Source organism: Furipterus horrens, unplaced genomic scaffold (assembly GCF_987537825.1).
Source record: "Furipterus horrens unplaced genomic scaffold, mFurHor1.1.pri manual_scaffold_3, whole genome shotgun sequence".
Lineage (NCBI taxonomy): Eukaryota > Metazoa > Chordata > Mammalia > Chiroptera > Furipteridae > Furipterus > Furipterus horrens.
In genome coordinates this window covers 45,357,445-45,375,269 of record NW_028327173.1, presented here as the reverse complement: position 1 = coordinate 45,375,269, position 17,825 = coordinate 45,357,445, and the positions used below count along the sequence as shown (strand labels likewise).

Genomic DNA, 17,825 nt, shown 5'->3' with positions numbered 1-17,825 from the left:
TTCTTTTCCTCTCTCCTGCCCAAGGCTAGGAAAGTTTATATAATTTGGGCAGGTGAGACTCTTTATCTTTTGTTCCCAAATCAACTGTTAATGACATAAACTTTTTTTCAAATACTTAGGCTTTTGATAGGCAAAGAGCCCAGAGTCTCATACAAAAAAGTTTTCCTTCCCAAAATACCCTTTTTGCCATGAGCTTCATAATGTCTATTTTAATTTTTTTCTTTCTTTTTAAAAAATGATTCTAGACAGAGGGGAAAGGAGGAAAAAAGAGATGGAGAAAATCAGCAATGTGAGAAAGAAACATCAATTGTTTGGCTCCTGCACATGCCCCACCTGGGGACCAAACCTACAGTCCTGGCATATGCCTTGACCAGGAATCAAACCCATGACTTTTTGGTTTGCAGGATGATGTCCAACCACCTGAGCTACACCAGTCAGGGCTCATGATGTCTGTTTTAAAACTCAAAAGCTAAGTGGAGACTTTTTCTCTATGAATTTCTGCTGTAAAAATTAATAATACAATAGCTAATATTTATTATGTTATTAAGTTTTGGTGAGAATTAAATGAGTTAATATGTGTTCATTGCCTAACACAAGCTAGTATTTTACAAGTGTTTGCTGCCAAAACACTGTTGTAAGGATTTTACATGTTCTTCCACAGCTTCAGGAGGTAGGTACCATTTTTATCCTCTTTTTTACAGATGACACAAAGCAAGATTACACAGGTCACATATCTAGTAAGTGGGAGGGCTGGATTTCAAACTCAGGCAGTCAGGTTCCAGATCCTGTTCACTATGCAACAATGCTTCCACTTCTCTGAGAGGTAATAAAGAAGTTGCAGGAAATTCCAAAGAAAGAATCAAAGGTTGGCATTTCAAAAGATTACTGCAACACTTGACTATGAAATGCATCGGGAAAGTAAGATAAACTGATGGATAGATCAAAGGATGGATACCTGGATCAATTATATGTTGAAGGAAATAGAATTGAGAGTATATAAGTGTTTTTTGTTGTTGTTGCTGTTTGTTTTTTTACAAAATTCTTTCAACTTTTCTATATGAAATTTTCCATAATAAAATGTTGAACACTCTCCCCCAAATATTACTGCAACATAGTTGCACCTATTAAGAGGTATTCAGGTAATTCTGTGATACTGTTTTGCTTTGTTCTTTAAATAATAATTCCGACTTCCAGCCAAGATGGAGGCGTAGACGGACATGCTGCATCTCCCTCCACAACTAAGAAGGACTACAACTACCTCAGAACTAGAAACAACCAGAAGTTCCAGAAAATCAAACTGCATGGAAGTCCAGCAAACAAAGATATAAAGAAGAAATACTCATCCAGACAGGTAGCAGGGGCAGAGCCAGGGCGGAGAGGACGGGGTGTGGTGGCAGCAGTAGCGGCAGTGGCAGTGGCAGGCCAGTGGAAAGCACAGTCACAAATTTTAAAGTCAGGAGGGACAACTGGGGAGTGTTCCTAGCTCCTCACTGGACCTCGCAGCTCACGGTCCCAGCACCAGGGAAAATCAAGCCTCATTGCTTCCGACTGTACAAACCAGTGGGGATTGGGGTGGAGGCAGAAACTACCAGTCTCTCAGCAGAGTCTGCTTGTTTAAAGGGCCCCCATGGTCCTAGAACATCCACAGACCCACCCACTCTGGAAACGACAGCCAGGGCAGCAGCTAGAGGGGCATGAGTCTGGTGTGGAAGTGAGAGAGGTACCTGGAAAAGGGGTGAGTGCTGGGCGGGTGGCATTGTTCCCTCTCGGACCCCTCCCCCACATACAGCGCCACAATGTGGTGAAACAGGTCGCCCTGTACTGACGAATCCGTAAGGCTCCGCCCCTTACAATGTAACAGGAGCAACAGCTCTACCTGGGACACGGAGGCAAACAAACACAAAAGCCTGTCAGAATGAGGAGACAGAGAAGTATGGCCCAAAAGGGAGAACGAATCAAGGTTCCAGTGGAAGAACTAAGCAATGAGGAGGTGGCCAACCTCACAGATGAGGAGATAGACAACCTAATAGACACAGAGCTCAAAACACTGGTGATAAAGATGCTCACAAGCTTGACAGATATGCTCGAGTATGGCAAATGCATAAGAGAAGAAGTGAAGGCTATGCTAAGTGAAATTAAGGAAAATCCACAAAAAAACAATGGTGAAGGAAGGAAACCAGGGTTCAGATCAATGATTTGGAACATGAGGAAGAAAAAAGCAGTCAACCAATGCAGAATGAGGAAGAATTGAAAAAAAATGAGGAAAACTTCCCAAATTTTGTGAAGGAAATGGACATACAGGTCCAGAAAGCACAGAGGGTCCTAGACAAGCTGGACCCAGAAGGGATCACACCAGGATGCATCATGATTGAGATGCTAAAAGTGAAAGATAAAGAGAGAGTCCTGGGGGCAGCAAGAAAGAGGCAAAGAGTTGCCTACAGGGGGTTGCCTATAGGACTATCAGCTGATTTCTCAGAGGACACTTTGCAGGCAGGAAGGGACTGGCAAGCAGTATTCAATGTGATGAAAGACAACCTGCAACCAGGATTACTCTATCCAGCAAGGCTATCATGTGGAATGGAAGGGCAGATGAAGTGCTTTCCAGACAAGGTAAAGGTAAAGGAGTTCATCATCACCAAGCCATTATTATATTAAATGTCAAAGGGACTTACTTAAGAGAAAGAATATCAAAACTATGAACACTAAAATGACAATAAACTCACAACTATCAACAACTGAATCTAAAAAATAAAAACAAAATCCAACTAAGCAAACCAGAATAGGAACAGAATCATAGGTATGGGGATCATTTGGAGGGTTATCAGCTGGGACAGGGGAGAGGGAGAAATGGGAATATGGTGCAGGGATCAAGAAGCATAATCGATTGGTACAAAATAGATAGGGGGAATTTAAGATTAATATAGGAAAGGGTGAAGCCAAAAAACTTATATGCACGACTCATGGACATGAACTAAGGGGGGGTGGGATTGCTGGAGGGAAGTGGGGTACTGGGCAGAGGAAAGCAAAGGGGGAAAAATTGGAATTACTATAACAACATAATCAATAAAATATACTTTAAAATAATAATAATAATTCTGCCCTATTCAGCATCCCATTACATATAACAGCACGCATTTAACTCCTAAATTGTGTAGGATAGGCAAAGTGCTATGGAACTCTTAAAAAACAATGACCACAGTGGACTGGCCTAAAAACCTCATGAAAGAAGTTTAAAAGTGTCCCCAAAGAAGTGAGTCTCATTCCTGCAGATTATAGCAAGTAGAAAAAAAGGGAGAAAAAAGACCAACTTACTACATTTGGAGCACAGTGGAAGGCACCTGTGCTGATAATCAGTTAATCAACATTTCTAAGAAGGGAAGTTAGAAACTGAATGCAAATTATTTGCAAATATTTAGATTGTATACTTTTGAGTGACTAGTGTTGATATAATAATAAGAAAAGCTAACATTTGTTGAATGCTTATTATACATCCAAGACTACTCTAAACACTTTATGTGTGTAACTCATTTAATCCTCTCACCAGCCCTACAAGGCTAGATACTACTATTATCCCCATTTTACAGATAAGATAACTAAAACAGAGTTTAAGTAACTTGCACAAGGTAACATATCTGATAAGGGATGGAGCCAGAATTTGAAATTAGACAACCTCATTTCCATTCCTATGTTCTTTATTTTTTTTTTAAAGATTTTATTTATTTATTTTTAGAGAGAGGGAAAGGGAAGGAGAAAGAGAAAGAGAGAAACATCAATGTGTTTCTGCCTTTTGCATGCCCCCAACTGAGGACCTGGCCCACAACCCAAGCATGGGCCCTGACTGGGAATCAAACTGGCAACCCTTTGGTTCACAGGCTGGTACTCAATCCACTGAGCTACACCTGCCAGGGCTCCTATGGTCTTAACTACTCCCTCATACTGCCTCTTTTTACGGTTGTAAGTGATTAATTCATAACGCTTCTTTTTTCCATCTAAACACAGAGCCAATTAAGAAGCAGACACAGGAGTCAGAGATTAGAAATATTAGCTTTATTTCTAGTAAAAGCTAAAATAATTGATGTGGAATCAAGTGAACTTACTAATAGTTGCCAAACTAGTCAGACTTACCTACCCTGTGACAGGCAGCAGTAAAAAACAGTTGCAAACGTCAACCACAAGTACAGAACATACTCTGCTGAGGTCATGGCATAGCAGAGATTGAAAACCAAAATGACTCCTCTCTGCAAGTAGGCAGGTACCAAACATACAAGAGTGGCATATTCACAAATGCCTTCCCTGTGCCCTCTTCCAAATTCAGCAATCAAATAAATCATTCTCCCTTCCTCAGAGGAGGAGGGAGGAAGAGAGAAAGGCTCACGTGTCCTCTAATGAAAATCCCTCCCCTTGGGAACATGTTGGATAGAAAATAAGTATTTTCTCACCTAGCATCTCTTAGTTATTAAATTCAGCTGTATAAGAAGAAAAAATGATTTGAGTATGCACACACACACACACACACACACAGATAAACACACACAAATAATGTGAAGACTTCCCAGAAAGCGTATGTAATATTTGAAAGTGACATACCCCTAGGAGGGCCTGGAGGATAGAAATCTGAGAGGTAGGATGTCTCCCAAAGCAGCATCTGATAGAGATAATCCACTTAAAGCACTAAACACATTTCCTGACAAGTGGTAAGTGGTCAATTAATCTTCTTAGCTCCTCTCATTATTAGTGTTGTGACTGTTGTCCTGTACACAGCGACAATTCACTTTTGGTGTAATAACTCAGAATAAAACCATTCAAATGGATTCTGGGCCAAACCTTGTCCAGAAGACAGAAATATTTTACATTTTATAACACTCTGAATTTTTGCAAAGCACTTTAACATATTATCTCATTTGATTCCAAGAACAACCTTGGTAAGGTAGATATTACATTGGAAATTGCGTTTTGTGCAGCAGTTAGAGTCTAAAGTAACACATAACGTAAAAAAATCAAACAAAATGAAAATTAGTCACAAAATCCCTTAAATTTTCCCTTACAATATACAAGCATACCATCCTTTCTTTTTTCCTTTTTATCCTTGTATATTTTTCCATTACCTTTATACCTCCACCCCCACCTTGCAATCACCACACTGTTGTCCGTGTCCATGAGTCCTTTTTCCTCAATCCCCACACTTAGCTGTCATCCTGCTCTCCATCTATGAGTCTGTCTCTGTTTTGCTTGTTAGTTCAGTCTGTTCATTAGATTCCACATATGAGTGAAATCATAGGGTATTTGTCTTTCTCTGACTGCTTATTTCACTTAGCATAATGTTCTTCAGGTCCATCCATACTGTCACAAAGGGTAAAAAAAATTTTTATGGCTGAGTAGAATTCCATTGCGTAAATGTCCCATAGTTGTTTTATCCACTCACCTATTGATGGGCACCTGAGCTGCTTCCATATCTTAGCGATTGTAAATAGTGCTGCAATGAACATAGGGGTGCTTATGTTCTTTCAAATTAGTGTTTTGGGTTCCTTCGGATATATTCCTAGAAGTGGGATTGCTCGGTCAAAACGCAGATCTATTTTTAATTTTTTGAGGTAGCTCCATACTGCTCCATCTCTTTTTAAGTCTTTTTTTAAAACACTTTTTTTTCTTTATTGAGTTTAGAGGGGGAGAGAGAGAGGAAGGGAGAGAGAGAAACATCGCTTTGTTTTTCCACCTATTTATGTATTCATTAGTTGTTTTTTGTATGTATTCTCATGGGGATTGAACCCACAACCTTACCATATTAGGACAATGCTCTAACCAACTGAGCTAGGTGACCAGGGCCTCTTAATATAAAAGCCTTCTTTTCCTCCATTGTTAGGACAGGTTGAGGCCTCTCTGGTTGAGCTCTAGATGTAATTGCTGGCTTGCACTTACATGTTCTAGAAAAAATAAGGGTGGTATGTTTAAACACTGAGGTCCCATCCCATTTTTTGCAGCAAGATGCTTACACTGTTAAGGCAAAACAGAACTGAGACTAACTGAAATATCTGACTTCATGCCATCCTTGCTTTATTTTCTTGTGTCTCGTGCCCATTGAATGGAATTCAGAACAACTTAACATTTAAATGATCATTCATTCTCTCTCCCATACACACACACATACACACACACTTCTGGAGTGATGATTGGTTTAATTTGAGTAAACTAAAGAGACATGTAAGGTCTCCACTAGATTATCATAATCTGATATTTATAGTTTCAAGTGAGCTAGCCACTGTCACCAGGCATAAAACCCCAATCAGGTGACTTCTATCCTATCCTCCTTTAACTCTACAACATCACATCCTCCCATTAACTAGCTAGTATAACACAGGTGGTCTTTACAAGTTCAGAATTATGTATTTGCCTAATCAGATCCAATCTAGGCAGATAACAACTTCTAGTGAAATTTTAGTGTCGATTTAGAAAAATGTTAAAATTAGTCCACCTAGACCAGAGCTCAGCAAAGACATAAGGCACATGTCCTTGTTCTTGTGAAAGTGCCATCATATCTTTAATGACTATTGTCAAGATCTCTCATCCACAAGACTGAAAAATATCCTGAAAGTGAAAAAGTGATTTACCAAGTGGTACTACAGAGTAAATTGTTTCACATTTGTTAAGTTCTGAGAACACAAAAATGATACCTAGCTTGTACAGATGGAAGGAACAGTGGTCTCAGCAACGTCATTTTTAAATATGAAATGTGACAGGTATTGATATATAGCAGAGAAAAAAAACAAAGGTAACCTGAGAAATATGACTGCTATAAAATCAGCAAAACTGTAAAGTAATAATGGCCACCATTTTTGATCACTCCAAATACATTATCATAGTAAACGTTCATCTTGTGATCCCCATTTTATTGCTGAGAATACCAAGATTCAGAGACCAAATAACTTTGATCAATTTCATACTTAGGAAATGGTAGAACCAAGATTTGACCCTTGGATGACCACATTCAAAAACCATGCTCTTTCCAGAATATCATTCTACATCTCAAATTATGAACCTTCCCTAGCAAGGAAATCAATTTTGAAAATACAGTATAGCTACCTCTTGCATGGTAATTTTTCAGCTTTTATAACTGAAGTTTTTTCTCACATGTCATTTCATTTACATAAGAATACTTTAAAGCAAGAGATAAATAAATGTAACCCATTAAGTATGTATACTGAATATACTGTACCAGAACAATGGTTCCCAAGGTGGAGGATGGCTTGATTCACTAACAGTGTCCAGTGCAACTTCTTCAAGTTATTCATGGGGCCCCGTGGGTGGTGGTGGTGGAGTGGTATCAGTCCCCTACCTTGAACTATAATGTAAACCAGCAAAGGAGTAAAGGAGTCATCAAAGTGCTGGAGGTCTGAATGACAGATATCTTGAAAGAGCAGAGATCTTAAATCAAGACAAAGGTGAAATTAAGGTTTAAAAAATCTCTAAATTTTTAAACAGTTACTCAAAAAGATCTGTTGGCTAAAATTTTGAAATGATAGTTATAATACTATAATTCCTCTCTGTCCTCTTTTCTTCTCAGCTAAATTTTTAGCAGTGGTCTTTATATGGGCAAATACAGAGTCCATCAGATATTTCCAAGTTCAATGTCAAGATTAAGACTAGGAATTAGTCTCATCTTTTAATTCAACCTATTAACTCACGCACTCAATTCCCTCCAGCAACAAGAGCAACTTTATCATACAGTCATAATTCCTGATGTATGTGGAAAGGTGATACTGTTGAAGTACCATCAATAAAGCAGATGTTTCACAGTGGTTGTGATTAATTTGTACTGATCTTGATACTACCTTGCTCTTGTAACCAACATTTACATTTGTAAGATGGTAGAATTTGAGAGATGGCTTACTGGTATAATCTGTAACAGTGGCAAAGAAAGAAGCTAACTGAGCTATACAAAGACTAAATCAAAGCCCTGGCCAGCTGGCTCAGTTGGTTAGAGCATCATCCAGATAGGCCAAGATTGTGGGTTTGATCCTAGGTCAGGGCACATACAAGAAACAACCAATGAATGCAAAAAAAAATCAGAACAAAAAAGTGATGCTTCACTCTCTTTCTCTCTCTCATCAATTTAAGAAAAAAAAAAAGAAAGAAAGAAAGAAAAACATGGGGAGAAAAAGACTAAGTCAATAGGGACCATATGAACTAGACATAAATTTGAAAAAATATATTAAGTATATAACACTAAAGAGCTTATTATATTGATCCCAGTTGGAGGGCAGTGACCAAGTAATCTGAGATTTTCCCTCTTTTTTTCTTCTCTATATTAAATAGTAGATTCTACATGAATAGTTCTCAGGGAAGACATCTAAGTTCCTAGTTTCATATGGTAAATGATAAATTAAATGATTTAATTTTTTCAAAATGCTTTCTTCCAGTTAAAAAGAGAGAGAGAAAGGCAAAGGAACATGAGACTCTAACCACCATCCTACAAAACTTTTACCACCACTGTAATCTGAATCCAAGCCTAACGAAGGTGGTAGGTAACAAGGGGTCTCAGAGCAAGGACCATGGACTGCCCTGGAACATGTTTACTTAATATAAAATCCTGATCCTTTTTCAAAGCTTTAGCTTTTGCTCAGTTCCCCCACCAACAGTAGTTTTAATGTAGAGGCCAAAACACAGTAAGTAAACTGTGTTTCTATATAAAGAAACCCAACACATGATAATGTGATCATCTTTAATATTAAAATCTAAGCAAATGACTCTCAAATTCTCTATACTTTACTAAGGAAATAAAAGGGTTCTAGGAAAGAAAGACACTCTCACTAACAAAGATGCCCTCAGTGCAATGGACTGTTTTTGCAAGGTAGTGATTTCTCTTCTGATGGAAAAACTGAAGCAGCAGCTGGCTAAAGAAGGTACTCTAGACGGTTTTCTCCATTAAATGGGAGGTGGAACTGGCTGCTGGTATTTCAGTTTAGGAGTTTTCAACCAATTTCACAATGGTAGAGAAAACATTCCAGAAAATCCAATAATATTGTGAACCACTGATGTGTCATACTTTGTAGATCTCTAATAAATCCTTTTTTTTTTTTCCCAAGACAAGCAAAAGTGTATTTAGAAAGTCAAAAAAGCAGAAGAGGTGAGCCAGCTGAACTGCATGGGCCCTGGGAGCTTAGGAGAAGGAAAGGCAAAGGGATGGTGTGAAGGAAGATGGCTAAGGCAAAGGGGGAGGGGTGATTCTAATAAATGCTTTTAACATGGAGTTTATAAAAGCATTTATTATAATGAAAGGGACTGAAGAAAAGGAACTGGAAGAAAAATAGTCCCCCACACTCTTGTGAAAGACCTGACTGGCTCAATTAACAGTCTTCAAGATTCTTCAGCCCCATTCCCATGGTTCTACCTTGTTATTTATTTATTAAGCAAATGATTTTCGTCATCTTCTGTTCACAGCACTGTTAGACAGGTAGGAACGTACCAAGGCATCCTGACAACGGATCATTTTGGGGTACGGTGGACTCCAAGAAGGAGCAACTAACTTGCTCTGGGAGGCTCAGGAAGGCTTTCCCAGACGAGTTTGATAGCAAAGAGAAAATGCAGGGTTTAGGGTTTCTCTGGCGCTGACAGCAAAACTCCCTGCAATCCCAGGCACGCGCCCCTTGTGGAAAAGGGTAAAGGGCAAAATGTGTTGTTGATCTCCTGGAGAAAACTGAGTCTCGCTTACCATCTCTGGCGAGGAGAATGGAAAGGATGGAGGGAGTAAAAGAATCAAAGCTCCGTTCTTCAGTAAGACGTGCGCTGCACGCAGCTCCTGTTGCCTGATCCCGGAAGGAGCATTCCAAACGCCGAGTCCGCTGCAGCGGGCGGTCGCGGCCGGCAAGGCAGAGAGACCTTGCCACGCGCAGACGGCCGCGCGAACAAGCCAGGGTCGATGACACTCCCATCCATCTGCCACCTTGGCTGGGTCTCCAGAGTCCTCACAACAGTCCTCAAGCCTCGGCAGGGCCGTGGCCTAACTAGTCATCTTGCCCTGGTTCCCAGAGAGCCCAGGTTCCCACCGCGGGGACTGGTTTCGCGTCGGGAGCTTCCCGAGATCTGACAAGTGGGATGCCGCCACACAGGGCGCGGAGGAGAGTCCGCACCGAGCGCCCCGCTGCCCCTAAACCCCCGCAATGGGTGCCTTTTGCGGGCAGGCTTCCTCCCTAATTAATTCAAATTCTCTTCCCCCTAGGCGGGGGGGAGCTGGAGTTCCACAGGCCAAGCCTTCGTGACTTGTGCAACAGTGGACCAGGCGTGGGACGGGGCTGGAGGGGGCACCCATGGGGACCGACTCGCGACACCCAAGCGCTGTGACAGGATCGTTGACCCACAGGTGATGGAGCTTGGGGCCTGGAGTTCCCGCCTTCTTTCTTCCCCTTGCAGATCACGAGGTCAGCGGAACTGCCCGGTGGGTTGGGACGCAGCGGGAGCCCGAGGCCGCGGGACTGCCCAAGTGCTAGTTCTTTGCCCTTCCCGGAGCTGAGTCCCGCTAGGCCCAGCGAACCTGTGTTTGTCTTTTATTCTTCTCTCCACTTTCCCCAATTTTCATTGCCCCACTGTTAGCCCCACCCCCACCCCCTCAAGTGAAATATCCCACTTGGATAAAGGACAGTTTTTTCCCCCTGAGTAGTCCCATAGCTTACACCTAGGCTGCGAAGTAACCTTGGGGAAGTCTCAGACCCCTGGGCCTTTGTGATAAGAGGGGGAGGGTGTTCTCTGGGTCTGTTTTTCTGAAGATGCCTTCAAAATTCAGCCCCGGAGGACTCAGACAGAAGAATGAAGGTGTTCCCTCTTCCTCCCCAGCGCGCTCATAACAGGGCTGAGCAGTGTGCATAAGCCCAAAGTCACCTAGAAAAGGGCTTTTGGGACGAGTTTTATATTAAAATGGGGGAGGAGACTAACTTAATTCTTATTTTGAAAACTCCTGATGTTAGACACACCTTCGGGAACTAAAAATAAAATAATGCTTTCTTATGACTCCTTGACTGATTTTGCAATACTTCAAATTTTGTTCTGTGGACCCGCCCTCTTTGGCTGACTTTGCCCCCGGGAGCAAAGAATGGCTTGTACATTCCTAAGAGGGCAAGGGGAGGGGGTGGTGATGGTTAAGAGAGAAATTGGCTCTGGGTGTGACTATGCCAACTGTTGGAGGCAGGCAAAGGGAGGGTGGTCTTTTTACTCAGGGTTGGGATCTGGTTACCTTTAATTCGCCCCAGAGGCCGTGTCTTGCGCTAATGGGAGTCTGTCAACGGAGCGCTCAGGTTTCCCCACTTGCCTGGATAGTGGAAGCAAAGGGGCAAACAGCAAAGTAGACCACTCAGTCAGAAAGCAATACGCCAGGCCTCTGGAGCTGGGGGTGTGAGTTCAGGGTGGGTGGGCACCGCGGGCTTCCTCGCATGCCCAAAGCGTGGTCGAACTCAGGACTAGGAGAAGACTCCACGTTTTAAAACCCCACCTCGAACCAGCCTCTCTGCTCCATCCTTTCAGCAGGCAGGGGGCTGGAATAGGTCCTGCGACCTCTTACAAATACCCGCTTTTCACACCTAAAATTGAATTGTTCAAAACCAAGCCAATTGCTGCACGTATTTGAACAGAGCTGTTTCTCTGTCCAGAAGCCATGAAAACAAACACAAAAATCTCCTTACATGCCCTTAGCTCTTAACCGTTTATAAAAATTTTTTTCACTAACACCAACTTACCTAATTCTGCAAGCCCAAGCAGCAAGCAGACTCTTCGTTCTCATTGCAGAGGCAAGGAAATGAAGAGACTCTAAGAACCCAAGCAGTTTGTGTCCAAGGTCACAGCCAGGAAATGCCTAATCCCTGCTCAGGACCCTCTCTGCAAGCCCTCTTGATTCCGCAGCTTCCTGTCATCCTGTCCCATGAAATACACACACACACACCCCAATACCCTGGTCTGGAACTCAGAAAGACCTTCCAACCTCCTCATCCATCCCCAGTGAGGAGGAATCCACTCACTAGTTTATGCTGCAGTTTCACATGATCACAGATAAAGGTGGGGTCTGATGGACACATGGCTCTGGAACTGGCTTTCGTTCAGTTAACATTCCCCTCAGGACAGTTCTTCAAGGAACCCACGTTAAAATGACACCACCCCCAAACACACACACACACACACACACACACACACACACACACACACACACACACATCAGTCTTTCGTGTTCCCCTTACTGCCAAGACTCTTCCTCTAAAACACGTAAAATAACCTCAAATATAACTCTTAATTGCTTCCAAGTCGATGGTTCCTCATCACTAAACTTTATTGCTTCCCAATCTTTAGGACAAATTCATCTCGGGGCTCTGTCCCTTGCCTGGCAAGGAAAGCAGCTTCTCTTGAGATTTGCCCTATGTGTCCCAGGCCCGGAGGAATGAGCGAGGGCTGGGGCTGGACCCTCGGAGACAAATGGGGAAGTTTGCATCTGCTCGTCGCCCCCTTCAGGCCACTTGTGTCATTACAGCGAGAGGCCGGCATGGCCCAGGCATGCATTTTGCTTGCCCGCATTTTCTTGGACCTCTGGATCCACTCTCCATTCCCCGAGGGATTGCGTGCGGGACTGTGTCGCCACTCAGGGATTCCGCCCTGGGATGCAATAAGGATCATTGGCACCGGAACTAGACTGAATTTCTAGAAATAAGTGTTTGAGGAAGTGGAAACCACTTTAATTTAAATTCGTGTTGCCGAAAGCTAAAATTCTCCCCTTAAAAAATCAACCGGCTTCTTCCTTTTGTTGCAAATAAACCTGCCCGAGTAAAAACCGGGTGTCAATCGTGTTGCCTTAAAATCTCAATGTTAGAGGGGATTCCAGTGCCCTTTTCACTGGTGCCCGCGTACGGTCATATCAAATAGGAGTTTCAAGCCCTCCTCCACCCAGTGCTAGCGTTCATTACATACGATATTCGCATTTTCCCTTCTGCTCTAAACGTTCGTAGTTTAGCAAGCTTAAACCAAAAAGAGCTTTGCAGAGGGGGATGTCCAGGCCTATCTCCCGGACATCTGCCAGGACTTGAAACAGCTGCTGCCAGTTTGGGGTCTGGATCTGAGTCTCCTATCTTCCAAGAAATCAAGGAAGGGGACCATCTCCAAGCTAGTGCAAAGTTAAGAAGTGACTGGAAGTTGTCAGCATTTCTCTCCTCCTCTACACTCCACCACCTATGGCATCGCTGAGCTCTGCGGATCTTAAGCGGCGCTTGTGGCCGAGTGTCAAGCTGCGGGCTCAGGCTCGGCCGGTATTGCTGCTATGCGCGGAAATATGAGCGAGTAATTTTATAAGTAACAAAGGATCAGGAATGGAATGAGGCCCCTGTTATCCAATGTCATTTAGAAGCCTTGGATCAGCAGCTTCTTGAGGCTAAAAGTGAATGCAAGAAGCTCTGCCTTTCCCTTTTCCCAGGAGTGTCAGCTATATTTAGAAATAACCTCTATCTGTTTGCACAAATCATGTGCCATTTGCTGTTTGTGTAAAAACCGATTAGCCAGACACAACTGTGAAACAACTTGTTACTTTTATAGATGCAACACACAAACAAATTTAGATCCGTTTAGTTTTCCTTGTAAAAAGGAGATTAGAAGGGACCCGCCCGGAAGCAGTGTGGTCCATAATCTCTTCTCCGTGAAGGTTACTGTTCCTCTTCTCCGAGGCGGTTATCAGGTTCTTGTTTATCAAACTGATCTCCCCCCCACCCCCAGCAGCCAGTTTTATTTTAGGACCCTGATCCAGAAGGAATGTTTACTCAGACACAATAATGTTTACCAGGAAAACAGATTCTGTATTTGTGAGGAAGGGTCTTTCAAAGCGACTCCCCAGTCCACACCGACAACAGAGAAATAAGGTTCGGATTCGAAGCATCTCCGTGAGCAGGAGGCAAGGTGGATGCCGGCGCCAGGGACCATGGCTGTGTTTTGCAAACAAGACGAACGTAGGGCCGAACTGACAGTACTGCCACCCGCTCCAGCTTTGAAAAGCGATTTCGCACAAGTAACTGTAACAGCTAAATTAATTACAAAATAATTAGAATTGATGCCGTTTGAGGATATGGTGGTGGTGGTGGGAACCGGCCTCAGGAATCTAGATGTTTCATTTGTACTTTAATACTTTTAAGGTTGCAACAGCTGAAATGAACATTAAAAATAATCCACGAGGACATGTCCCCAATTCCTACCTCTCATTTTACACCAACCTAGCCTAAGGTATACTTTATTATTTTTTTTTGAAGAGCGGGGTGGAGGGTTGCACACCTGTTTTTACAAGGGTATTAAGGCCACACTATTCTTTAGCCTTCAGAAAGACTTGAGTGTTGGAGGGAGAGAAGGAATCCAAAGGAACCCTTCAGAAATTGAAATTGCTGTGGATTGTCATAGAAAACAGATATCTTAATTGAAAATATTCTTGAAGAATAAAACTATACATTATTAATCAGGTTAATAGAATACAATTTCACTGCAAAATTCAAAATGCCCATAACATACATGTAAAACTCAACTGGGTTTATTTACTACTTCCATTTAAGTAATCAAAATAAGTACCTTTAAAAACTTCAGATTTAAATGCTAAAATGAGGGATGTTTGTAATTTACCTTCTTTTGAAAGGATAATTTTAATGGCCAAGAACTCTCATTTGGAAATTTTTCCTATAAGTTGATTATTTTTTAAATTAAAAGATTCAATTGTTTATAGAGTAAGGTTTTTTTTTTAATAGCTTGTTTTACCTACAGAAATATCTGGTCATTTAGATGTAATGAATTGATATGAACAAGACCATTGCTCACATCCGGGTTTTATGTAAAAACTAAAAGAAAAATATTAATCCGATTTAAATTAGCATATTCTTGCCTTTCTCCAATTAAAATTTTCTTACAATCAAATTACGAATTAGCAAACTTCCCGAATTTCTGGGAAAGATAGGATGCAAATACCATCTTAAAATCCTGTCATTTGCCTCAGACACCTAAATGAAACACTAGGCTGAGCATTTTAAAAATTTATTTACAAAGTTGTGTACAACACGATGGAATAACATTTAGAATACCATATATATTCATTCATATATAAACAGACTTTAATAATAGAATGACACTTCTCGCCTTTTGAAAATTGTTATATTTAAAATCTGCCAACGTCTCTATACATTTTTTTCTCACATAAAACTGTGGAGAGCGAACCTTCAAAAAAAATGAAAGTTCAGAGCTCTAAATCTACTGAATTCGTTTTTTTTTCTTAAAAAAATAAAAACCCCAAAAGGAAAGTCAATAATTTTTATACAAATATGTACAAAGAATTTCCCTCCCATCCCCACGGTACTGAGAGCAGGAGCCGTCAGGGTACATTTTTGGAAAATTAGGTTTTCGGTTTTACCTGTACGGAAAGCTATTCCCCGCGGGCGGGCGCGCGCTGAGTTTTCTCCGACAGCCTAGGTGTGCGGGAGAAGGTGGAGGCTGCGGAGGTTGATGGTGAGGAGTCGAAGGGAGGAAATGGAGCAGAGGCAGAGTCTGGGATTGGGCAGGTTGGCCGGGACCGGGCGGGGCGCCCAGACTGGAAGTGCAGCTGCCGCCTGGGCCCGCCGACGGGCCCTGCTTCCCGGCCACCGGGCGTCCCTATTGCGCGGGCCACTTGGCTTGCGCTGCGGCGGCAGCGGCGGCGGCGGCGGAGGCTGCTGGCTGCAGGAACTGTCCGGAGAGCGGCACGCTCAGGATAGGCGCAATGGTGGCCGTCGTCCGGCTCAGCGACAGTGGCTGGTGCGTGGCCATGAGCGCTGCTGATTGCACTGTCCCGGGCGGCCGAAGGAAGGACTGAGCAGCGCCCCCACCGCCCCCTGTGCCCCCAGTCACCCCGGCGCCACCGGCGCCCGCCGCCGAGCCCCCGGGCGCCGCCGGGCCCCCACCAATGATGTTCTCGATACTGAACGACGGCCGTGCGCTCGGCTCGGACTTGATGAGCGAGGCTGTGGTGCCCGCAGCGCCAGCCGTGCCTGCGGCGGCAGCGGCAGCGCCCAGGCTGTTGAGCTGCAGCTGCAGGCCAGGGCCAAGCTGAGAGCCGAAGGCGGCCGCCTTGCGGCCCAGCTCGCCCGAGGGCAGGAGCGGCACGGCGGGCGGCAGCACGGGAGCCACGGGCGGCAGCGCGTAGGGGTACTGGAGCGCCGCCGCCGCCGCGGCAGCCGCCGCAGCAGCCGGGTGCGAGTAGGCGCCCGCCGCGGCCGCCGGGTGCAGGCCGTAGGGGCGGCCGTAGGGCCCCGCGGCGCCGGCGGCCGCAGCCAGGCTGTAGGCGCCAAAGCTCTGCATCATGAGCGCCGTCTGCTCGCGCAGGTGCTCCTGCTGGTGGCGCTTGAAGCGTTTCCGGCGCCGCAGGAAGCTGCCGTTGTCGAACATGTCCTCGGACTGCGGGTCCAGCGTCCAGTAGTTGCCCTTGCCGGGGTTGCCCGGCTCGCGGGGGATCTTGACGAAGCAGTCGTTGAGCGAGAGGTTGTGGCGGATGCTGTTCTGCCAGGCGGGGAACTTCTCCCGGTAGTAGGGGAAGCGGTTGCTGATGAACTCGCAGATGCCGCTCAGGGTCAGCTTCTTCTGCGGGCTCTGCAGGATGGCCATGGTGATGAGCGCGATGTACGAGTAGGGCGGCTTCACCAGGCTGTTCTTGGGCTTGCTCGGGGCCAAACTGCCCGCCGCTCCGCCGCCCGAGCCGGGCCCGCCGCTGTTCCCGCCTCCCTCCTCGCCGCCAGCGCCACCCTTGCAGCCGTCGGCCTCGGGCGCGCCCGCCTCGCCTCCCGGCCCGGCAGCGGCACCAGCGGCCTCCTTGGGCAGTGCCAGGGGCTGCGGGAGCGGGGGCTGAGGCTGCCCGTGGTGGGGTGCTGCCGGCGTCACCTCGTCCGCCTCGTCCAGGCGCAGGTCCGGCGGCCCCGCGGGGCTTTCGCCGCCGGCGTCGCTGTCCTTCTCCTCCAGCCCGTCATCGCCCTCGCCCACCACATCGATGTCCACATCCTCGGCCGTCAGCACCGTCTGGCCGGACATGTCGCTGGCGCTGCCGCCACCGGAGAGGGTCATCCCTCCTCGGGGTTGGTGGCGGCTGCGGGGAAGAGCGGCGGGCAATGGGGGTCGGCAGGAACCGCCGCCGAGCTCAGGGGAAGGGGCTTGGGGCGCCCCCAAAGGATGGGGCAGTGGGAGAGAGGAGCAAGCGTTTGCGGCTCAGGGCCCTCCCGGCTTGGCTCACACTCGGCGGCCCGGCATTGCGTGGCGAGGGCGCTGCCGTCCGGCCCCTGTGGCCGCGCTCCGCAAACTCCTGCTGTCCGCTGCGCTCGGTACTAGGCGCTCGCTGCCGCGCTTGGCTCCGGAGGCTTCTCCACGCCGCGCCCCCTCACTTCGCCTGCTTGCTTCGGCCTCTGAGCCGGGCGTGGGGAGCAGGAGCTGTGCAGGCGGGCACGGGACACCGGGCGCCGAGCAGCTCAGGAGGGCGCGGACAGGGGCAACGAGGGGAGGGGGCTGTCGGGGACGCGGAAGCCCCCGTGGTCGAAAGTCCGGTTTTAAGGACTGGCCTGATAGATTACTTTCTACTTAAAGATCCAGCGGGAGGCGGGGCCACGTGACCGCGCGTGACGTCAGGGCCGCGGCTGAGCCGGCCAAACTCAAGTTGGTTCAGGGAATTGTCAACAAAGGGAAGAGGGACGCGCAACTCCGTGCCGCGCCGTGCGCCAGCATCCCGCCGGCACCAAGGGCGCCCTGGCCTGCCCAGCGCGGGGGGCAAGTGAGCGCGGGGGGCAAGTGAGCCTGTGGGTGTGAGTGAGGGAGCGTGGGTG

General features: G+C 45.8%; 1 protein-coding gene across 1 annotated transcript; it reads right to left on the bottom strand.

Moving 5' to 3' along the window:
* Window positions 1-15,120: 15,120 nt before the first annotated feature.
* FOXD3 (forkhead box D3) lies at window positions 15,121-17,535 on the bottom strand. Its single transcript, XM_090271660.1, has one exon. The coding sequence runs from the start codon at window positions 17,074-17,076 to the stop codon at window positions 15,637-15,639; it is 1,440 nt and encodes a 479-aa protein (XP_090127786.1). The 5' UTR covers window positions 17,077-17,535; the 3' UTR covers window positions 15,121-15,636.
* Between the last annotated feature and the right edge of the window lie 290 nt (window positions 17,536-17,825).